The sequence below is a fragment of the Electrona antarctica genome (genome assembly GCF_951216825.1).
Source record: "Electrona antarctica genome assembly, contig: scaffold_140, whole genome shotgun sequence".
NCBI classification, from domain to species: Eukaryota; Metazoa; Chordata; class Actinopteri; order Myctophiformes; family Myctophidae; genus Electrona; species Electrona antarctica.
In genome coordinates, this window is record NW_027637610.1 from 95,317 (window position 1) to 120,526 (window position 25,210).

The window sequence follows — 25,210 nt, forward strand, 5'->3', positions numbered from 1 at the left end:
TCATTAATACAATTAACTCAGAACCCACAGAGCTGCATTCTACAGGTCATGTTAACCTCCTAATATCACACAGGTGCATTGGATAGGACTCGTTAACCCCCACTATGGCTCTTACACAACAGCAGAATCACCATCCCAACACCGAGCCCACCAACAACCCCAATAAGATGACTAATACCATTAGTACCAATTACCAATACATAAACACCAACCCCAGCAGCAACACCGAAAATGACAACACTTAAAACTTTAGCAACTCTAACACTATATTTGTCAGCAAGGTCATAAAGAGGAGGATAAAAAGCAACACCAACACCAACCACAGCAGCATAAACAACTATAACACAACCAAGAACACTAAAACCAGGAAGAAGATGAGCAACCAAAACAGCAGCAGCAGCCAAAATAACACAAACCGCAAAACCCAAAACAAAACGAAACAAACGATTACGAACAGCACCGCACTTAACAACATCAGTAACGGAGCCACTACCAACAACCACAAGACCAAGAACAAGACCAACAACAAAAGCAACCCCCACTCCAACACCACCACCAGGGGTTGTATTTGGAGGATCAGGTCCAGAGCTGGAATAACAAGAGAAAATACATTTCATTGATTCATGTTCATCTTAAGAATTTGCATGATTTATTTGATGAAGGCTGGACTCTGCTCTTCTGTAAATGACACTTACTCTGGGTTCCAGCTTCTGGCTTCTCGAGAAGCTGCACACTTTGTATCTTCAGATGACGTTCCTGTAGGAAAAATACAAAAACACATGGACGGAAAGAGAACATTAAATACAGTAAATACAGTATTCTATAAGGCCAGTGGTTTTCAACCAGTGGTCCGGGGACCACCAGTGGTCCTTCAGAGATCGAGTTCCAGGTGGTCCCCATGCAGCTAAAGGATGGAGAGTTGGTAACCAAATGGACCATTATTATCTTTAACTCTTGAGAGCGTAAAATGAAAACAAATGGACCCGTATGGACCCGTACGGGTCAATTTGGTTTCATTTTACGCTCTCAAGAGTTCAATTATTGTTAAACATCTGCATTACTGAATTTACAAGAAGTCTACACCAGTGGTTCCCAAAGTGGGGTCCGGGGACCCCCAGGGGTACTTGAGGGAATTCCAGGGGGGACCCATAAGCTAAATGATAATTCGGAACCAAATGGACCCGTCCCATTTGTACACTCTCTGAGTTAAATTAGCATTGATTTTACAATGTAAATTGGGGGTCCCAGAGATAGACGTGCCATTGAATGGGGGTCCGTAGACTAATGCATCTCAAACTGGGGGTCCTTGAAATTAAACAGGTTGAAAATCACTGCTAGAGCCGTCAAAATCTTCTCTTATGGGGGTCCTTGGCATATCTTTTTCAAACGGGGGTCCACAGGCTGATTAGTGTCAATTTGGGGGTCCTCGACGTGAACAAGTTTGGGAACCACTGGTTTACACAATTAGACAATGTAAAATAATTGTTATTTTGAACAACGTTTCAATTCAGCATGAAATTATGAACCCGACAACAAAGTATTCTTTAGCCGGGTCTAAGAGAGGCTAAATGTCATCAAATGGTGGTCCGTGGTAGCCTGGTGGAACCACTCCCCCTGCTGGACAACATTTGCATTCTGCCAGCTGGGAGAGTCTGGGATCTCTCAGGCAGACGATCTACGGGACCGATATGTGGCTGTATGAGGCCGCTAGAGGTGGGATCAATTGATTGAAATATTTATTAACAGTTTGCAGAATTACAGTACATTTCAAGCACAAACTCAATACAAAAACTGTGAGTGGACGACCCAATTAAGCATTACACTTGTTTACAAGAGGGTCCACCATGTTCAATTCATCAAAACATTAGAGACGTACAGATACACTACTATATAGTCAAAGAACAGAACAGGAATTCATCATAAAGGAGGTAAAAAGGGAAAATAAACATATACAGTGAGGGGAAAAAGGGGTGGGCGGTGGGGATTCACATTTTACGGGGGCCAGTTTCGAATTGCAGCCGTCCGTAGGTGCCCTTTGAGAGCCGTTTTGAAGGAGTCAAGGGATTCACATGTCTTAATGACTGTTGGTAGGGCGTTCCACATTTTGGTGGCATAGGAGCGAAAATAATTTAGTCCCTCGTTTGTGCCGAATCTGGGTTGCACATGGTTGGTTGCACTCCCTCTGGTGTTGTGGGTGTGGACTTCGTTAACATTAACACGAGACATATTGAAGCTGTGCCACAGCGCAAATGTAAACTCAACTGGCCCCCGTAAAATCTGAATCCCCCTACCCTTCTTTTCCCTTTTTGCCTCCTTTATGATGAATTCCTGTTCTGTTCTTTGGCTTTATACAAGTGTATATTTGTACGTCTCTAAATGTTGTTGTAAACAAGTGTAATGCTTTATTGGGTCGTCCACTCACAGTTAACAGTCTTTGTATTGAGTTGTGCTTGAATTGTACTGTAATTCTGCAAACTGCTTTATATTATATTTCAATCAATCAATCAAAAAACCTAACAAGACTAGAACTCAAAATGGAGATATCAGATTTTTGTCCCGCTGCTTCCAGGTTCATGGTTTCTGCTTGAGAGAGCCCAGATGCAGGCAGGAGGAGGGAACTGGTGAACTCAGTACTGCCTCCATCTGGCGGAGTCAGGATAGGTCCGTGGCTCAAATCCCAAATAAATAAATAATGGTCCCTGAAATGAAAATGGTTGAAAACCACTGTTCTAGGTCATTGGTTCTCAAAGTGGGGTCTGGGGGGTGCATGCGTTTGGTCCGATGTACTACCAGTCTGACACCCTACCCTACCAGTCTGACACCCTAGTGACCCTACCCTACCAGTCTGACACCCTAGTGACCCTACCCTACCAGTCTGACACCCTACCCTACCAGTCTGACACCCTAGTGACCCTACCCTACCAGTCTGACACCCTACCCCAAATAATATAGTCACAATATTGCGTGACACAACGTTACATGCTATGAGCCGAAAATGTGTGCAAATATTAGACTTTTTTTTTTTTTTTAAACTTAAATCTTTACTTCTGCACAACATATTTCCAGACAGGGGTCCGCGGCTAAATACCTCTCAATTTGGGGGTCCTCGACGTGAACAAGTTTGAGAACAACTGTTCTAGGTGACCGTGTCACGTTGGAAAGCAAACATAGTAAAAAGTACAGTACAAAGTATGACGATGGCCTGTGTGTACCAGAGAACCTGCTGGTGTGTTGTGTCCACTGGACCTCATGTGTGTACCAGAGAACCTGCTGGTGTGTGGTGTCCACTGGCCTTCATGTGTGTACCAGAGAACCTGCTGGTGTGTTGTGTCCACTGGCCTGTGTGTACCAGAGAACCTGCTGGTGTGTTGTGTCCACTGGCCTGTGTGTACCAGAGAACCTGCTGGTGTGTTGTGTCCACTGGCCTGTGTGTACCAGAGAACCTGCTGGTGTGTTGTGTCCACTGGCCTGTGTGTACCAGAGAACCTGCTGGTGTGTTGTGTCCACTGGCCTGTGTGTACCAGAGAACCTGCTGGTGTGTTGTGTCCACTGGCCTGTGTGTACCAGAGAACCTGCTGGTGTGTTGTGTCCACTGGGAATTACAATTTAGGCATTTAGCAGACGCCCTGGACTGTGCATATCGTCCCCTGGTAGTGTCTCGTTAGTTAACCCATTCTGGGCAGGAACCCCTTTTGGTGTTTTAAGCATTATGTTATACTTTTAGCTATTGAAAAATAGCAGATCAACAAGCTCATCGGTGCCGTGCTATGAGCTTGTAGATCTGCTATTTTTTTTAAATCCTGAAAATGTATATATTCTTTCCTAGCGAACGTTTTTAACTCAAATCTTTAATTCAAGTCAATGCCCTGTGCATATCGTCACGTAATTATTGTAATAAGAAACTCACTGAAATGATGTGCGCGTGTGTGTGGATACAGTATATACAGCGGTAACATCTAGCTAAACAAGTGTCTGACGTGAGTATTTTCATTGCATCCAGTGTGAATGCACCTTTAAGGCTCATACATAGTCTGGATTTTCAGTGGTTAGGTGACCACCGAACTACAATATGACGTGAAGAGCAAACCACCGGCACCGCTCCAGCCCTTCTCTCTGTTTTTACTCACCACCGTTCAACGTTATTTCAGCTCCGGTGGTCACCTCACCACCGGAGCGGTGGTCACCTCACCACCGAAAATCCAGACTATGAATAGGCCTTTAGTCTTGTTAAGATGGTTCATTTCTGCTTCATTTTTCCTGTGTCATGATAAATCCTTTCTTTAATCCTGTGTGTCTTGGCTGGGCTATCATTTTAAAAGAATTACACTAACCTCTCTGAACAATTATGGACCAGGACTGTGTCCAATCATTTTAAACCAAGTATACTAACCCTTTTTATCAACATGTTGACCAGGACTGTGTCCAATTATTTTAAACCAAGTAGACTAACCCTTTTTATCAACATGTTGACCAGGACTGTGTCCTATCATTTTAAACCAAGTAGACTAACCCTTTTTATCAACATGTTGACCAGGACTGTGTCCTATCATTTTAAACCAAGTAGACTAACCCTTTTTATCAACATGTTGACCAGGACTGTGTCCTATCATTTTAAACCAAGTAGACTAACCCTTTTTATCAACATGTTGACCAGGACTGTGTCCAATCATTTGAAAAGAAGTAGACTAACCCTTTTTATCAACATGTTGACCAGGACTGTGTCCTATCATTTTAAACCAAGTAGACTAACCCTTTTTATCAACATGTTGACCAGGACTGTGTCCTATCATTTGAAAAGAAGTAGACTAACCCTTTTTATCAACATGTTGACCAGGACTGTGTCCTATCATTTTAAAAGAAGTAGACTAACCCTTTTAATCAACATGTTGACCAGGACTGTGTCCAATCATTTGAAAAGAAGTAGACTAACCCTTTTTATCAACATGTTGAGCAGGACTGTGTCCTATCATTTTAAAAGAAGTAGACTAACCCTTTTTATCAACATGTTGACCAGGACTGTGTCCTATCATTTTAAACCAAGTAGACTAACCCTTTTCATCAACATGTTGACCAGGACTGTGTCATATCATTTTAAAAGAAGTAGACTAACCCTTTTTATCAACATGTTGACCAGGACTGTGTCCAATCATTTTAAACCAAGTATACTAACCCTTTTTATCAACATGTTGACCAGGACTGTGTCCAATCATTTTAAACCAAGTAGACTAACCCTTTTTATCAACATGTTGACCAGGACTGTGTCCTATCATTTTAAACCAAGTAGACTAACCCTTTTTATCAACATGTTGACCAGGACTGTGTCCTATCATTTTAAACCAAGTAGACTAACCCTTTTTATCAACATGTTGACCAGGACTGTGTCCAATCATTTTAAACCAAGTAGACTAACCCTTTTTATCAACATGTTGACCAGGACTGTGTCCTATCATTTTAAACCAAGTAGACTAACCCTTTTTATCAACATGTTGACCAGGACTGTGTCCTATCATTTTAAACCAAGTAGACTAACCCTTTTTATCAACATGTTGACCAGGACTGTGTCCAATCATTTGAAAAGAAGTAGACTAACCCTTTTTATCAACATGTTGACCAGGACTGTGTCCAATCATTTTAAACCAAGTATACTAACCCTTTTTATCAACATGTTGACCAGGACTGTGTCCTATCATTTGAAAAGAAGTAGACTAACCCTTTTTATCAACATGTTGACCAGGACTGTGTCCAATCATTTTAAACCAAGTAGACTAACCCTTTTTATCAACATGTTGACCAGGACTGTGTCCTATCATTTTAAACCAAGTAGACTAACCCTTTTTATCAACATGTTGACCAGGACTGTGTCCTATCATTTTAAACCAAGTATACTAACCCTTTTTATCAACATGTTGACCAGGACTGTGTCCAATCATTTTAAACCAAGTAGACTAACCCTTTTTATCAACATGTTGACCAGGACTGTGTCCTATCATTTTAAACCAAGTAGACTAACCCTTTTTATCAACATGTTGACCAGGACTGTGTCCTATCATTTTAAACCAAGTAGACTAACCCTTTTTATCAACATGTTGACCAGGACTGTGTCCAATCATTTGAAAAGAAGTAGACTAACCCTTTTTATCAACATGTTGACCAGGACTGTGTCCTATCATTTTAAACCAAGTAGACTAACCCTTTTTATCAACATGTTGACCAGGACTGTGTCCTATCATTTGAAAAGAAGTAGACTAACCCTTTTTATCAACATGTTGACCAGGACTGTGTCCTATCATTTTAAAAGAAGTAGACTAACCCTTTTAATCAACATGTTGACCAGGACTGTGTCCAATCATTTGAAAAGAAGTAGACTAACCCTTTTTATCAACATGTTGAGCAGGACTGTGTCCTATCATTTTAAAAGAAGTAGACTAACCCTTTTTATCAACATGTTGACCAGGACTGTGTCCTATCATTTTAAACCAAGTAGACTAACCCTTTTCATCAACATGTTGACCAGGACTGTGTCATATCATTTTAAAAGAAGTAGACTAACCCTTTTAATCAACATGTTGACCAGGACTGTGTCCAATCATTTGAAAAGAAGTAGACTAACCCTTTTTATCAACATGTTGAGCAGGACTGTGTCCTATCATTTTAAAAGAAGTAGACTAACCCTTTTAATCAACATGTTGACCAGGACTGTGTCCAATCATTTGAAAAGAAGTAGACTAACCCTTTTTATCAACATGTTGAGCAGGACTGTGTCCTATCATTTTAAAAGAAGTAGACTAACCCTTTTTATCAACATGTTGACCAGGACTGTGTCCTATCATTTTAAACCAAGTAGACTAACCCTTTTCATCAACATGTTGACCAGGACTGTGTCCAATCATTTTAAACCAAGTATACTAACCCTTTTTATCAACATGTTGACCAGGACTGTGTCCAATCATTTTAAACCAAGTAGACTAACCCTTTTTATCAACATGTTGACCAGGACTGTGTCCTATCATTTTAAACCAAGTAGACTAACCCTTTTTATCAACATGTTGACCAGGACTGTGTCCTATCATTTTAAACCAAGTAGACTAACCCTTTTTATCAACATGTTGACCAAGACTGTGTCCTATCATTTTAAAAGAAGTAGACTAACCCTTTTTATCAACATGTTGACCAGGACTGTGTCCAATCATTTGAAAAGAAGTAGACTAACCCTTTTTATCAACATGTTGACCAGGACTGTGTCCTATCATTTGAAAAGAAGTAGACTAACCCTTTTTATCAACATGTTGACCAGGACTGTGTCCAATCATTTGAAAAGAAGTAGACTAACCCTTTTTATCAACATGTTGACCAGCAGGGCAGCTGCAGTGTTTCTCTGCCTTCAAACATCCATCCTTTCTTTGGTCTGACTCTACACAGTAGAATCCGTCTGATGGTTCACACACTGCATTAGACGTGGTTGTACATGGACTCTGGTCTCTCAGACCAGGACCTGTGGATTACATGGAGTTGAGTTTAAAGGACAATTTACCAGCTAGCTGTAGTAAGTACAGTTTTAATAGAAGACGGTCATATCTGCCCATTGTGTACTAATAAGTAATTATAATATTCACAGATAATGCACCTGCAGAACTGGTGTTAGTATATGAGACAGTTTGTCCGTCCTTTAATGATATAATAATGTACCAGAACAGGTGTCACACGGAGGACAGAAGGTCATTAATGATATAATAATGTACCAGAACCGGTGTCACACGAAGGACAGAAGGTCATTAATGATATAATAATGTACCAGAACAGGTGTCACACGGAGGACAGAAGGTCATTAATGATATAATAATGTACCAGAACAGGTGTCACACGAAGGACAGAAGGTCATTAATGATATAATAATGTACCAGAACAGGTGTCACACGGAGAACAGAAGGTCATTAATGATATAATAATGTACCAGAACAGGTGTCACACGGAGGACAGAAGGTCATTAATGATATAATAATGTACCAGAACAGGTGTCACACGAAGGACAGAAGGTCATTAATGATATAATAATGTACAGGAACAGGTGTCACACGGAGGACAGAAGGTCATTAATGATATAATAATGTACCAGAACAGGTGTCACACGGAGGACAGAAGGTCATTAATGATATAATAATGTACCAGAACAGGTGTCACACGGAGGACAGAAAGTCATTAATGATATAATAATGTACCAGAACAGGTGTCACACGAAGGACAGAAGGTCATTAATGATATAATAATGTACCAGAACAGGTGTCACACGGAGGACAGAAGGTCATTAATGATATAATAATGTACCAGAACAGGTGTCACACGGAGGACAGAAAGTCATTAATGATATAATAATGTACCCGAACAGGTGTCACACGGAGGACAGAAGGTCATTAATGATATAATAATGTACCAGAACAGGTGTCACACGGAGGACAGAAGGTCATTAATGATATAATAATGTACCAGAACAGGTGTCACACGAAGGACAGAAGGTCATTAATGATATAATAATGTACCAGAACAGGTGTCACACGAAGGACAGAAGGTCATTAATGATATAATAATGTACCAGAACAGGTGTCACACGGAGGACAGTTGGTCATTAATGATATAATAATGTACCAGAACAGGTGTCACACGAAGGACAGAAGGTCATTAATGATATAATAATGTACCAGAACAGGTGTCACACGGAGGACAGAAGGTCATTAATGATATAATAATGTACCAGAACAGGTGTCACACGAAGGACAGAAGGTCATTAATGATATAATAATGTACCAGAACAGGTGTCACACGGAGGACAGAAGGTCATTAATGATATAATAATGTACCAGAACAGGTGTCACACGGAGGACAGAAGGTCATTAATGATATAATAATGTACCAGAACAGGTGTCACACGAAGGACAGAAGGTCATTAATGATATAATAATGTACAGGAACAGGTGTCACACGGAGGACAGAAGGTCATTAATGATATAATAATGTACCAGAACAGGTGTCACACGGAGGACAGAAGGTCATTAATGATATAATAATGTACCAGAACAGGTGTCACACGGAGGACAGAAAGTCATTAATGATATAATAATGTACCCGAACAGGTGTCACACGGAGGACAGAAGGTCATTAATGATATAATAATGTACCCGAACAGGTGTCACACGGAGGACAGAAGGTCATTAATGATATAATAATGTACCAGAACAGGTGTCACACGGAGGACAGAAGGTCATTAATGATATAATAATGTACCAGAACAGGTGTCACACGAAGGACAGAAGGTCATTAATGATATAATAATGTACCAGAACCGGTGTCACACGAAGGACAGAAGGTCATTAATGATATAATAATGTACCAGAACAGGTGTCACACGGAGGACAGAAGGTCATTAATGATATAATAATGTACCAGAACAGGTGTCACACGAAGGACAGAAGGTCATTAATGATATAATAATGTACCAGAACAGGTGTCACACGGAGGACAGAAGGTCATTAATGATATAATAATGTACCAGAACAGGTGTCACACGGAGGACAGAAGGTCATTAATGATATAATAATGTACCAGAACAGGTGTCACACGAAGGACAGAAGGTCATTAATGATATAATAATGTACAGGAACAGGTGTCACACGGAGGACAGAAGGTCATTAATGATATAATAATGTACCAGAACAGGTGTCACACGGAGGACAGAAGGTCATTAATGATATAATAATGTACCAGAACAGGTGTCACACGGAGGACAGAAAGTCATTAATGATATAATAATGTACCCGAACAGGTGTCACACGGAGGACAGAAGGTCATTAATGATATAATAATGTACCAGAACAGGTGTCACACGGAGGACAGAAGGTCATTAATGATATAATAATGTACCAGAACAGGTGTCACACGGAGGACAGAAGGTCATTAATGATATAATAATGTACCAGAACAGGTGTCACACGGAGGACAGAAGGTCATTAATGATATAATAATGTACCAGAACAGGTGTCACACGAAGGACAGAAGGTCATTAATGATATAATAATGTACCAGAACAGGTGTCACACGAAGGACAGAAGGTCATTAATGATATAATAATGTACCAGAACAGGTGTCACACGAAGGACAGAAGGTCATTAATGATATAATAATGTACAGGAACAGGTGTCACACGAAGGACAGAAGGTCATTAATGATATAATAATGTACCAGAACAGGTGTCACACGAAGGACAGAAGGTCATTAATGATATAATAATGTACCAGAACAGGTGTCACACGGAGGACATTGGATCCTGCGCGTGGGCTGATCCATGTAGGTTCCGTCAGGGCAGTGTATGCATGATGAGACAGTATGGTTCTCTTTGCAATGTTTAGAAACATAGAATCCTGTTGGGACACAGAATCACATTGACATTCATGCTGTTAAAATCAAATGCATATATAAGTAGGAGCTAAAAATACAATTAATGAACGTTAGTGATGCACCGAAGTATCGGCCACTTAATTGGTATCGGCCGATATTTGCTGTTATCGGTCAATATCGATATCAGCAAATAAAACTGACATTAACCGATGGCAGTAGCCGATATTTATCTGTTGTTGATAAGCATACATTTTGCGTTTTGAGTGTTGGTTATCTGCAGCCTACCAAGCTGTAGATTCTATGTTGGTGTGTTGGTTATCTGCAGTCTACCAAGCTGTAGATTCTATGTTGGTGTGTTGGTTATCTGCAGTCTACCAAGCTGTAGATTCTATGTTGGTGTGTTGGTTATCTGCAGTCTACCAAGCTGTAGATTCTATGTTGGTGTGTTGGTTATCTTTAGTCTACCAAGCTGTAGATTCTATGTTGGTGTGTTGGTTATCTGCAGTCTACCAAGATGTAGATTCTATGTTGGTGTGTTGGTTATCTGCAGTCTACCAAGCTGTAGATTATATGTTGGTGTGTTGGTTATCTGCAGTCTACCAAGCTGTAGATTCTATGTTGGTGTGTTGGTTATCTGCAGCCTACCAAGCTGTAGATTATATGTTGGTGTGTTGGTTATCTGCAGTCTACCAAGCTGTAGATTCTATGTTGGTTTGTTGGTTATCTGCAGTCTACCAAGCTGTAGATTCTATGTTGGTGTATTGGTTATCTGCAGCCTACCAAGCTGTAGATTCTATGTTGGTGTGTTGGTTATCTGCAGCCTACCAAGCTGTAGATTCTATGTTGGTGTGTTGGTTATCTGCAGTCTACGAGCTGTAGATTCTATGTTGGTTATCTGCAGCCTACCAAGCTGTAGATTCTATGTTGGTGTGTTGGTTATCTGCAGTCTACCAAGCTGTAGATTCTATGTTGGTTATCTGCAGCCTACCAAGCTGTAGATTATATGTTGGTGTGTTGGTTATCTGCAGCCTACCAAGCTGTAGATTCTATGTTGGTGTGTTGGTTATCTGTAGTCTACCAAGCTGTAGATTCTATGTTGGTGTGTTGGTTATCTGTAATCTACCAAGCTGTAGATTCTATGTTGGTTATCTGTAGTCTACCAAGCTGTAGATTCTATGTTGGTGTGTTGGTTATCTGTAATCTACCAAGCTGTAGATTCTATGTTGGTGTGTTGGTTATCTGCAGCCTACCTAGCTGTAGATTCTATGTTGGTGTGTTGGTTATCTGCAGCCTACCAAGCTGTAGATGCTATGTTGGTGTGTTGGATATCTGCAGCCTACCTAGCTGTAGATTCTATGTTGGTGTGTTGGTTATCTGCAGCCTACCAAGCTGTAGATTCTATGTTGGTGTGTTGGTTATCTGCAGCCTACCAAGCTGTAGATTCTATGTTGGTGTGTTGGTTATCTGCAGCCTACCTAGCTGTAGATTATATGTTGGTGTGTTGGTTATCTGCAGCCTACCTAGCTGTAGATTCTATGTTGGTGTGTTGGTTATCTGCAGCCTACCAAGCTGTAGATTATATGTTGGTGTGTTGGTTATCTGCAGTCTACCAAGCTGTAGATTCTATGTTGGTGTGTTGGTTATCTGCAGTCTACCAAGCTGTAGATTCTATGTTGGTGTGTTGGTTATCTGCAGTCTACCAAGCTGTAGATTCTATGTTGGTGTGTTGGTTATCTGTAGTCTACCAAGCTGAAGATTCTAAGTTGGTGTGTTGGTTATCTGTAGTCTACCAAGCTGTAGATTCTATGTTGATGTGTTGGTTATCTGTAGTCTACCAAGTTGTAGATTCTATGTTGGTGTGTTGGTTATCTGTAGTCTACCAAGCTGTAGATTCTATGTTGGTGTGTTGGTTATCTGTAGTCTACCAAGCTGTAGATTCTATGTTGGTGTGTTGGTTATCTGCAGTCTACCAAGCTGTAGATTCTATGTTGGTGTGTTGGTTATCTGCAGTCTACCAAGCTGTAGATTCTATGTTGGTGTGTTGGTTATCTGCAGCCTACCAAGCTGTAGATTCTATGTTGGTGTGTTGGTTATCTGCAGCCTACCTAGCTGTAGATTCTATGTTGGTGTGTTGGTTATCTGCAGCCTACCAAGCTGTAGATTCTATGTTGGTGTGTTGGTTATCTGCAGCCTACCTAGCTGTAGATTCTATGTTGGTGTGTTGGTTATCTGCAGCCTACCAAGCTGTAGATTCTATGTTGGTTATCTGCAGCCTACCAAGCTGTAGATTCTATGTTGGTGTGGTGGTTATCTGTAGTCTACCAAGCTGTAGATTCTATGTTGGTGTGTTGGTTATCTGTAGTCTACCAAGCTGTAGATTCTATGTTGGTGTGTTGGTTATCTGTAATCTACCAAGCTGTAGATTCTATGTTGGTGTGTTGGTTATCTGTAGTCTACCAAGCTGTAGATTCTATGTTGGTGTGTTGGTTATCTGTAATCTACCAAGCTGTAGATTCTATGTTGGTGTGTTGGTTATCTGCAGCCTACCTAGCTGTAGATTCTATGTTGGTGTGTTGGTTATCTGCAGCCTACCAAGCTGTAGATTCTATGTTGGTGTGTTGGTTATCTGCAGCCTACCAAGCTGTAGATGCTATGTTGGTGTGTTGGATATCTGCAGCCTACCTAGCTGTAGATTCTATGTTGGTGTGTTGGTTATCTGCAGCCTACCAAGCTGTAGATTCTATGTTGGTGTTTTGGTTATCTGCAGCCTACCAAGCTGTAGATTCTATGTTGGTGTGTTGGTTATCTGCAGCCTACCTAGCTGTAGATTATATGTTGGTGTGTTGGTTATCTGCAGCCTACCTAGCTGTAGATTCTATGTTGGTGTGTTGGTTATCTGCAGCCTACCAAGCTGTAGATTCTATGTTGGTGTGTTGGTTATCTGCAGTCTACCAAGCTGTAGATTCTATGTTGGTGTGTTGGTTATCTGCAGTCTACCAAGCTGTAGATTCTATGTTGGTGTGTTGGTTATCTGCAGTCTACCAAGCTGTAGATTCTATGTTGGTGTGTTGGTTATCTGCAGTCTACCAAGCTGTAGATTCTATGTTGGTGTGTTGGTTATCTGCAGTCTACCAAGCTGTAGATTCTATGTTGGTGTGTTGGTTATCTGTAATCTACCAAGCTGTAGATTCTATGTTGGTGTGTTGGTTATCTGCAGCCTACCTAGCTGTAGATTCTATGTTGGTGTGTTGGTTATCTGCAGCCTACCAAGCTGTAGATTATATGTTGGTGTGTTGGTTATCTGCAGTCTACCAAGCTGTAGATTATATGTTGGTGTGTTGGTTATCTGCAGCCCACCAAGCTGTAGATTCTATGTTGGTGTGTTGGTTATCTGTAGTCTACCAAGCTGTAGATTCTATGTTGGTGTGTTGGTTATCTGCAGCCTACCAAGCTGTAGATTCTATGTTGGTGTGTTGGTTATCTGCAGCCTACCAAGCTGTAGATTCTATGTTGGTGTGTTGGTTATCTGCAGTCTACCAAGCTGTAGATTCTATGTTGGTTATCTGCAGCCTACCAAGCTGTAGATTATATGTTGGTGTGTTGGTTATCTGCAGCCTACCAAGCTGTAGATTCTATGTTGGTGTGTTGGTTATCTGCAGTCTACCAAGCTGTAGATTATATGTTGGTGTGTTGGTTATCTGCAGCTTACCAAGCTGTAGATTCTATGTTGGTGTGTTGGTTATCTGCAGTCTACCAAGCTGTAGATTCTATGTTGGTGTGTTGGTTATCTGTAGTCTACCAAGCTGTAGATTTTATGTTGGTGTGTTGGTTATCTGCAGTCTACCAAGCTGTAGATTTTATGTTGGTGTGTTGGTTATCTGCAGTCTACCAAGCTGTAGATTCTATGTTGGTGTGTTGGTTATCTGCAGTCTACCAAGCTGTAGATTGTATGTTGGTGTGTTGGTTATCTGCAGTCTACCAAGCTGTAGATTCTATGTTGGTGTGTTGGTTATCTGCAGTCTACCAAGCTGTAGATTCTATGTTGGTGTGTTGGTTATCTGCAGTCTACCAAGCTGTAGATTCTATGTTGGTGTGTTGGTTATCTGCAGCCTACCTAGCTGTAGATTCTATGTTGGTGTGTTGGTTATCTGCAGCCTACCAAGCTGTAGATTATATGTTGGTGTGTTGGTTATCTGCAGCCTACCTAGCTGTAGATTCTATGTTGGTGTGTTGGTTATCTGCAGCCTACCAAGCTGTAGATTCTATGTTGGTGTGTTGGTTATCTGCAGCCTACCAAGCTGTAGATTCTAAGTTGGTGTGTTGGTTATCTGCAGTCTACCAAGCTGTAGATTCTATGTTGGTGTGTTGGTTATCTACAGCCTACCAAGCTGTAGATTCTATGTTGGTGTGTTGGTTATTTGTAGTCTACCAAGCTGTAGATTCTATGTTGGTGTGTTGGTTATCTGCAGCCTACCAAGCTGTAGATTCTATGTTGGTGTGTTGGTTATCTGCAGTCTACCAAGCTGTAGATTCTATGTTGGTGTGTTGGTTATCTGCAGTCTACCAAGCTGTAGATTCTATGTTGGTGTGTTGGTTATCTGTAGTCTACCAAGCTGTAGATTCTATGTTGGTTATCTGTAGTCTACCAAGCTGTAGATTATATGTTGGTGTGTTGGTTATCTGTAGTCTACCAAGCTGTAGATTCTATGTTGGTGTGGTGGTTATCTGTAGTCTACCTAGCTGTAGATTCTATGTTGGTGTGTTGGTTATCTGTAGTCTACCAAGCTGTAGATTCTATGTTGGTGTGTTGGTTATCTGTAGTATACCAAGCTGTAGATTAGGTGTGTTGGTTATCTGTAGTCTACCAAGTTGTAGATTCTGAACATGCATTTCTTGTAAGATGTATTTGTTTCTCAGGCACAAAAGGGGGAAATAAAAACAACAAAAACTAAATAAACATATCGGTATCAGTATCGGATAAATTGTTATTTTCAATCGGAATTGGCAAAGATTTTCCATATCGATGCATCCCTACTAAATATGGTTTCAGTGTTGATTTCGTCGACAAACTATGACAAAAAATGTTCGTCGACTACCTTTTTTCACTGACGAAAACCAAATGGAAACTAAATGAAAACTAAGCTATGATGACTAAAACTAGACTACAAATATTGACAATTTAGTCAATAAGTAAAAACTAGACTAAAATGTTAGGAAGGGACTAGTGGAGAAGAGATCCAGTATTAGTCAGTCAGTATTAGAAGTGTAAAATCAGCCATTACGACGGCATCAAGGCCAATAAACTGAGGATTTAGTCTACTAAAATCTTATGATATTTAGTCGACTAAAACTAGACTAACACTAAAACATTACAGGTGACTAAAACTAAATTAAAACTATTCAGCACTAAAATCTAAAATCAGTGCAGTGCTTAAAAATAATATACTAATTAATGGAAAACATGCAAATTAAATTCCGTACCAGCGGGACACAGGCGGCAGCATCTCCCATCAGGTGGTACTGGATACTCTCCACTGGAACAAGTGAAAGCAGGTCCAACATGACCCAGAAACACCTGCTGAAACAACGACATCATCATTAGTTATCCAATATGAATTATCTGGGTGATCAGTGTTGACAAACGTACCTATGTTTAACGTCATCAAAGCCCCCCTTGCAAGTTGAAATGCTCCCAGACCCCTGGTTAGGATGTTTAGACATTTATTCTAATTTAAAGATCTCTGTGGGCCTGAAAGTGTTTTATTGTATTTGTGTAACATGGACATTATTATATACGTATAATACGTATAGGCCTAATTGATAAATCGTGAGATTGCAAGCAATATCCACCACTATCTCAAACTATTTCATTTTCATGTCAAGGACCTAGAAAATGTATGTATTTGGCTGCCGACCCCCATCTCAAAATATGTGGTACCGCCCAGAAGCAAAGATATGAGTTAAAATATGTGGTACCGCCCAGAAGCAAAGATATGAGTTAAAATATGTGGTACCGCCCAGAAGCAAAGATATGAGTTAAAATATGTGGTACCGCCCAGAAGCAAAGATATGAGCTAAATATGTGGTACCGCCCAGAAGCAAATATATGAGTTAAATATGTGGTACCGCCCAGAAGCAAAGATATGAGTTAAAATATGTGGTACCGCCCAGAAGCAAAGATATGAGTTGCAATATGTGGTACCGCCCAGAAGCAAAGATATGAGTTAAAATATGTGGTACCGCCCAGAAGCAAAGATATGAGGTAAATATGTGGTACCGCCCAGAAGCAAAGATATGAGTTAAATATGTGGTACCGCCCAGAAGCAAAGATATGAGTTAAAATATGTGGTACCGCCCAGAAGCAAAGATATGAGTTAAAATATGTGGTACCGCCCAGAAGCAAAGATATGAGTTGCAATATGTGGTACCGCCCAGAAGCAAAGATATGAGTTAAAATATGTGGTACCGCCCAGAAGCAAAGATATGAGTTAAAATATGTGGTACCGCCCAGAAGCAAAGATATGAGTTGCAATATGTGGTACCGCCCAGAAGCAAAGATATGAGTTAAAATATGTGGTACCGCCCAGAAGCAAAGATATGAGTTGCAATATGTGGTACCGCCCAGAAGCAAAGATATGAGTTAAAATATGTGGTACCGCCCAGAAGCAAAGATATGAGGTAAATATGTGGTACCGCCCAGAAGCAAAGATATGAGTTAAATATGTGGTACCGCCCAGAAGTAGAGATGCAACGATACTGATTTTTCAATTCCGATCCGATCCGATATATTAATTTTTGAAATTTCCCGATACACTCCCGATATCCGATATTTTACATAGCAAAAAATTAAAATACAAAATGCGCATTGACATTATTTTTGGTAGCGTGGCATTGGTTAGAGATCTCAATTTAGTCAGACCATTATTAACACTATCCTAAACCCTAACCTAACCCAAGCCACGATGATTTGTAACCCGCAGCATGGGTCTGACTAACGAGTGGTCTGACTTGAGGGAAGTCCCCTTATTTTTGAGGGGCGCAAGCCCCTCCTATATTCAGCTAAGTGTAGATTTTTGTCTTACACAAACATTAAATTCCTGTTGACAGCAAATAGACATGTTACGTCATGATGATGTACAATGATAAGAGTGCCCCTCACTTCACACGGGTGTGATTTTTTAAATTGAAGAATAGGCTTTAAATAATAGAGCAGTCATACTATTAATATTGTTTGTTGTGTAATGTTACACAAGGCTGTAATACACAGCATATCTCTAAATAGCAAATAATGTACAAATGCCTTACATTTAAATTCAAAGAAGGGATGTTTATGGTTAAGTGTTTAAAAATAAGAATAATAAGTGTTTAACCTGTAAACCTTAAGGAAATGGCAACCTGTTAATTAATACTATGTTTTTTTTTAATTATTATTATTATGTGCAAAGGTACCTTTTTACCCCTAAAGTGATGCCTGCATGTAACCTGTTCATTAATACTATGGTCTATTAATAATAATAATAGTAATTATTATTATTGCTATGTACAGTGGGAGTGGTACCTTTTAGCCCTAATGTGATGCCTGGAATCAGCTGCGCTATCATGTGACAAAAGCCTTGAGCCTTACCGACAGAACTCGGGGAGAAAAAAAATACCTCAGGTCTCAGGACGTTTGTTATGGTGCTGGTGTTGTGTTTGCTACTTTAGTTTGCAAACTCTGTCTTTGTCTTAAGAATTGCACTAAACTTACAATCTTAATCAATATTTGAGCTTCTGACAACAATGTCATGGTTTGATAACTGAGCCAATTATATAAAGACGGATTTAACCGCGACGACGACGTGCGCTTATTCTTCATCATCATCATCGTCACAGCAGCATTTTTTTTTCCAATGGCAATAATAAAGTTACAAAGATTGAATCACATAGCGCTAAACAGCACGTGTGTGCAGTTAATATATAGCAGAAGAATGGATTACAAGAGCAATCTCATCAACAACAATGTCAGAACGCAGCTGTGGTGTGGAGATGATCAAGTCTCCACCACACAACTGAACTGCGCATGCAGTGACTTGACTGATCCGTGCGACGACGGGTAAACTTTATACTTCTAATACTAGCTGTTAAGTGTAAGTGATTACATTCTCTTGCATATTGCACCTTAGTGGGGCTTTTTTCTATAGTCTCTGTTTGCAGTCTGTAGCCTTACATACTGGAGGTTGGATTCGCTCACTGCACTGTCTGAGCAGGACGGACTGTAGTAAACATTAAACACGTTTCCCCCTCCTGTATCGGAGCGTGTATCGGTTGCGTCAAATCCGATCTCCGATACATTAATTACGCTGGATCGGAGGCCGATCCCGATATAATATCGGATCGGTTGCATCTCTACCCAGAAGCAAAGATATGAGTTAAAATATGTGGTACCGCCCAGAAGCAAAGATATGAGTTAAAATATGTGGTACCGCCCAGAAGCAAAGATATGAGTTGCAATATGTGGTACCGCCCAGAAGCAAAGATATGAATTAAAATATGTGGTACCGCCCAGAAGCAAAGATATGAGGTAAATATGTGGTACCGCCCAGAAGCAAAGATATGAGTTAAATATGTGGTACCGCCCAGAAGCAAAGATATGAGTTAAAATATGTGGTACCGCCCAGAAGCAAAGATATGAGTTAAATATGTGGTACCGCCCAGAAGCAAAGATATGAGGTAAATATGTGGTACCGCCCAGAAGCAAAGATATGAGTTAAAATATGTGGTACCGCCCAGAAGCAAAGATATGAGTTAAAATATGTGGTACCGCCCAGAAGCAAAGATATGAGTTAAATATGTGGTACCGCCCAGAAGCAAAGATATGAGTTAAATATGTGGTACCGCCCAGAAGCAAAGATATGAGTTAAAATATGTGGTACCGCCCAGAAGCAAAGATATGAGTTAAAAACGTCCTCTGTGATAGAACATACAGTATATTCAAAGATTTGCACCATTATTTTTCAAAAATAGCAGATCTACAAGGTGAAGCTCCTGCTATTTTTCGATAGCTAAAGTATAACATGATGCTAAAATCCCCAAAAGGGGTTTCGTGTCCTGAATGAGTTAAGATGTTGCTTAGTGCCTTTTCAAAAAGCTATCAATGGTTTTCATAATGATAAATAGTCTGCATTTGGTAGGTTCATTCCAGGTGTGTGTGATGCATTTGGTAGGTACATTCCAGGTGTTTGTGATGTATAGGTGCATTTGGTAGGTTCATTCCAGGTGTGTGTGATGTATAGGTGCATTTGGTAGGTTCATTCCAGGTGTGTGATGTATAGGTGCATTTGGTAGGTTCATTCCAGGTGTGTGTGATGTATAGGTGCATTTGGTAGGTTCATTCCAGGTGTGTGTGATGTATAGGTGCATTTGGTAGGTACATTCCAGGTGTGTGTGATGTATAGGTGCATTTGGTAGGTTCATTCCAGGTGTGTGTGTGATGTATAGGTGCATTTGGTAGGTTCATTCCAGGTGTGTGTGATGTATAGGTGCATTTGGTAGGTTCATTCCAGGTGTGTGTGATGTATAGGTGCATTTGGTAGGTTCATTCCAGGTGTGTGTGATGTATAGGTGCATTTGGTAGGTTCATTCCAGGTGTGTGTGATGTATAGGTGCATTTGGTAGGTTCATTCCAGGTGTGTGTGATGTATAGGTGCATTTGGTAGGTTCATTCCAGGTGTGTGTGATGTATAGGTGCATTTGGTAGGTTCATTCCAGGTGTGTGTGATGTATAGGTGCATTTGGTAGGTTCATTCCAGGTGTGTGTGATGTATAGGTGCATTTGGTAGGTACATTCCAGGTGTGTGTGATGTATAGGTGCATTTGGTAGGTTCATTCCAGGTGTGTGTGTGATGTATAGGTGCATTTGGTAGGTTCATTCCAGGTGTGTGTGATGTATAGGTGCATTTGGTAGGTTCATTCCAGGTGTGTGTGATGTATAGGTGCATTTGGTAGGTTCATTCCAGGTGTGTGTGATGTATAGGTGCATTTGGTAGGTTCATTCCAGGTGTGTGTGATGTATAGGTGCATTTGGTAGGTTCATTCCAGGTGTGTGTGATGTATAGGTGCATTTGGTAGGTTCATTCCAGGTGTGTGTGATGTATAGGTGCATTTGGTAGGTTCATTCCAGGTGTGTGTGATGTATAGGTGCATTTGGTAGGTTCATTCCAGGTGTGTGTGATGTATAGGTGCATTTGGTAGGTACATTCCAGGTGTGTGTGATGTATAGGTGCATTTGGTAGGTTCATTCCAGGTGTGTGTGATGTATAGGTGCATGTGTGAGTGAGAGGCTAGTTGTACCAATAAGACAAATGAACCAGCGACGCAAAGTTGTCTCTCCATCTCAGATCAGATCGATGGTCTTCAACAACAACAACGAGAACGTCAAGGCCTGTGCAACACGAAGGAGGATGTCTGGAAGGAAAACAGAAAAGGAAAACATACTTCATGAGTCATGACAAACATTACGCTGCATGGTTATTATAGTGGTTATTATAGTGGTTATTCACAAGACATCTTGCCGGGGGGGGGGGGGGGGGGGGGGTGCCCCGTCGTTCTGAAAGGGTACAGGACTGAGACGCTCTATTTAAATAGGAGGAAATGCTATGGGTCTGCTCTACAACTACACCACCAAGATACCCATGTACCTGTCTAAATACTACCTAAATGTCAACACTACACCACCAAGATACCCATGTACCTGTCTAAATACTACCTAAATGTCTACGAAGTCCACACCCACAACACCAGAGGGAGTTCAACAAACCATGTGCAACCCAGATTCGGCACAAACAAGGGACTAAATTCATTCCGCTCCTATGCCACCAAAATGTGGAACATCCTACCAACAGCCATTAAGAATTGTGAATCCCTTGACTCCTTCAAAACGGCTCTCAAAGAGCACTTAGGGGTCGGCTGCAATTCGAAACTGGCCCTCGTAAATAGAGCGTTGCAGTCCCGCCCCCTACCATGGACCAGGAAATGAAACCCAATGCATTTTTCCCATAGACATTTCTTAAAGTATTTATTTAAAGACGGTTACGCCGCGGACAAAGCCAACTCGAGTCATGACAACACAAACAATATTTTGGACCAAACAAATGATGACAAAGAAGAACAACAACAAAAAAAAGTGTTGTAACCTGCCGTTTTTTCTTCTTTGTAATTATTTGTTCGGCCCAAAAAATTGTGTTTGTTGTCATGATTTGTCACGACTCGAGTTGGCTTTGTCCGCGGCGTAAACGTCTTTAAATAAATACTTTCTGAAATGTCTATGAGGAAAATGAACGGAGAATCATTTCCAGGTCCATGGTAGGAGGCGGGACTGCGACGCTCTATAGCTCTGGCCCATAGCCGACCAGAGCTACCCCGTAACCGAGTCCACCCCCCCACCGCAAAGTGCTTAACAGGGCAAAAGGAGATAAAAACACAAACGTAGAGTAGCAAGAAAGCTAGCAAAAACACTTCATTAAGACAATGAAAAACAATAACAAAGAGCATAAAATCAACAATAAAAAGCAATAGCAAAGAGCAAAAAGCGTGAATAGGAACACAGCAACACACACATGGGTAAGAACACACAGCGTGAATAGGAACACAGCAACACACACATGGGTAAGAACAAACAGCGTGAATAGGAACACAGCAACACACACATGGGTAAGAACAAACAGCTTGAATAGGAACACAGCAACACACATGGGTAAGAACAAACAGCTTGAATAGGAACACAGCAACACACATGGGTAAGAACAAACAGCGTGAATAGGAACACAGCAACACACACATGGGTAAGAACAAACAGCGTGAATAGGAACACAGCAACACACACATGGGTAAGAACAAACAGCGTGAATAGGAACACAGCAACACACATGGGTAAGAACAAACAGCTTGAATAGGAACACAGCAACACACACATGGGTAAGAACAAACAGCGTGAATAGGAACACAGCAACACACACATGGGTAAGAACAAACAGCGTGAATAGGAACACAGCAACACACACATGGGTAAGAACAAACAGCTTGAATAGGAACACAGCAACACACACATGGGTAAGAACAAACAGCGTGAATAGGAACACAGCAACACACACATGGGTAAGAACAAACGGGAGTAAAGAGGTGGGTCTGGAGCTGTGATTTAAATGTGTCTACGGAGGGTGCCTGTCTAAGCTGTAATGGGACTATATTCCAGGCTGTTGGCCCATAGAAGCAGAAAGCTGCCTCACCGTATCTTATCTTATAGGGCGCGTTCGGAAATAGCACACCGAGCGCACTGTGCAATGCAAACTAATAGGCGAGTGCGCTCCGGTGCCGTACTTCCGAACGCGCCATCCCTTAATAGGCACCTCAAGCAGGCCAGCAGTGGAGGACCTGAGGGGGCGGCCTGGTAGCTCTGGTCCATAGCCCTAAGGCCCTTTGCTGCCGAGCTATGGACCTGAGGGGGCGGCCTGGTAGCTCTGGTCCATAGCCCTAAGGCCCTTTGCTGCCGAGCTATGGACCTGAGGGGGCGGCCTGGTAGCTCTGGTCCATAGCCCTAAGGCCCTTTGCTGCCGAGCTATGGACCTGAGGGGGCGGCCTGGTAGCTCTGGTCCATAGCCCTAAGGCCCTTTGCTGCCGAGCTATGGACCTGAGGGGGCGGCCTGGTAGCTCTGGTCCATAGCCCTAAGGCCCTTTGCTGCCGAGCTATGGACCTGAGGGGGCGGCCTGGTAGCTCTGGTCCATAGCCCTAAGGCCCTTTGCTGCCGAGCTATGGACCTGAGCTAGGGGCCTGGGGCATTTATCTAGGTAGGCAGTCGAGGAGGTTGATTTAGTCGACTAAAATGTATTTTTATGCGGGCCTTGATGCCGTTGTAAATAATTACTGTTTTTACACTTGCTGAAAATAGCCGATCTACAAGCTCACAAAGCGTCGCAGCGCGACGCTTTGTGAGCTTGTAGATCGGCTATTTTCAGCATGCAACCAAGTGTTAAATGACTTATAGGCCTACTGGCCCTCTTGTCCACTAGTCACATTTTAATCTAGTTTTTATTTGCTGACGAAATTGTCAATATTTAGTCTTAGTTTTAGTCATCATAGCTTAGTTTATTTAGTTTTTGTCAGTGAAAAAAGGTAGGTCTTAGTTTTAGTCAACAAAATCAACACCGCATCATTCAGAGGCTCTCAGCCACTCTGCTACACGAGGGGTCCAACTATTTGCACTATTTTTGTCATGAATACCGTTAAATTAACTCTGCTAATGAACAAACTGCAACGATTTACATTCGGACACTGACGTTATGCGATTGTCTAGAGACGATTGTCACATATTTCAGCAGGACCTCCTCTCCCCTCTAGCAAACTGTCCCACTATCGTGGGGGGTTTAGAATGTCCCTAAAATAAACACAACCAGGTAGCCAGTCGCCAGTCCTACTCACCGAAACAAAGCCTGCTAGACCAGATTCTAATCTCCAGGCTGGGAAGCGTCTCAGGTATCAGGTCCCCAGTTTATCTCTAAAATGCATTTTGTCAAACATGAAACATGTAGAGAAACAAATGTGGAAAGAAAATGTATTCATGTTGCAAGGAATTGTACATGTGATTGACTCAATAAAGTAAAAACAAATAAAAATACAATGCATTTTGTGCCATATTGCGCCGATCCACTTTGGATGCATTTTTATTTCATGACAAAAAAGTGCATTTTAGAGAAGCTGTGGAGCTAAGACGCTTCCCAGCCTGGAGAATAGACTTTCACCAACACTAAACAGGCTGTGTTTTCATTGATTAGCAGGAGTACTTTTAGCCGCAATTTGCAACTCTAGATTTTTTTATAACGGGATGAATCTAGAGTTGCAATACCCTCCATTGACTCCCCACTCATCATTTTGCTTTTGCGATCTGCTTGTCTTAAACGACGTTAAACTCACCAACATTGCAGCTGTAGTCCAAGCTTGAATTATTCTCTTTCAATCTGCAAAGCTTGTTTTTCATAAAAATCCCCCGTAGACATGTTATGAGCTACTTTCTGTCAAGAAATTCTGTGCAAGTGATTCTTTTTCTAAGTGCTGGACTTTGGAAGCGCTCGTCGTAAGTCACTGAACGTCCCTGCATGCATCTGTTTCGCATTTGCACATAATGCAGGAGGCAGCAGCGCGACCCCTTAAAAAAAACGAGCGCTTCCAAACTCCAACATTTCTTCTTCTTGACAGAAAGTAGCTCATAACATGTCTACGGGGGATTTTTATGAAAAACAAGCTTTGCAGATTGAAAGAGAATAATTCAAGCTTGGACTACAGCTGCTATGTTGGTGAGTTTAACGTCGTTTAAGACAAGCAGATCGCAAACGCAAAATGATGAGTGGGGAGTCAATGGAGGGTATTGCAACTCTAGATTCATCCCATTATAAAAAAATCTAGAGTTGCAAATTGCGGCTAGAGTACTTTAGTTTATTTTCGGTATAAAAGTTGCACCTCTCGCACAGCAGTGGAATTCCCCAGTCAGTGGGAATGACTCGCTATTAACGGTTTGGTCCTCAACGTTAGTTCAGTAACAGTTATATTGACCTGTAGTGAAATGTAGCCTTTCTACAAACTGTGAAATAAAAACATAAACATGTGTTTACTAACCTGCGGTGTTAGGATCCTTTATGAGACATTTTCACAACGAGACACGACGAGACGTCTCTGTTCAACAACTTCACCGTGGAAATAAAAAAACTACACCCAAGAGTTCTGTTGGAGTGCTGTGCTTTACTTCCCGTATCTGTGTGAAGTGGGCGGACACATTATTAGGAGACGGGAAGACGG

The 25,210-nt window shown here is 41.3% G+C and overlaps 1 protein-coding gene across 1 annotated transcript; it reads right to left on the minus strand.

The window, feature by feature from the left end:
- Positions 1-92: 92 nt before the first annotated feature.
- On the minus strand, positions 93-25,210 carry LOC306918781 (uncharacterized protein; the record flags this gene model as incomplete). Its single annotated transcript, XM_079531645.1, has 7 exons — positions 25,031-25,210; positions 20,716-20,829; positions 15,868-15,961; positions 10,284-10,409; positions 7,331-7,492; positions 696-756; positions 93-588 (listed from the first exon to the last, which is right to left on the minus strand). Exons 2-7 carry the CDS (start codon positions 20,755-20,757, stop codon positions 93-95), a joined length of 981 nt encoding a protein of 326 aa, XP_079387771.1. The 5' UTR covers positions 20,758-20,829; positions 25,031-25,210.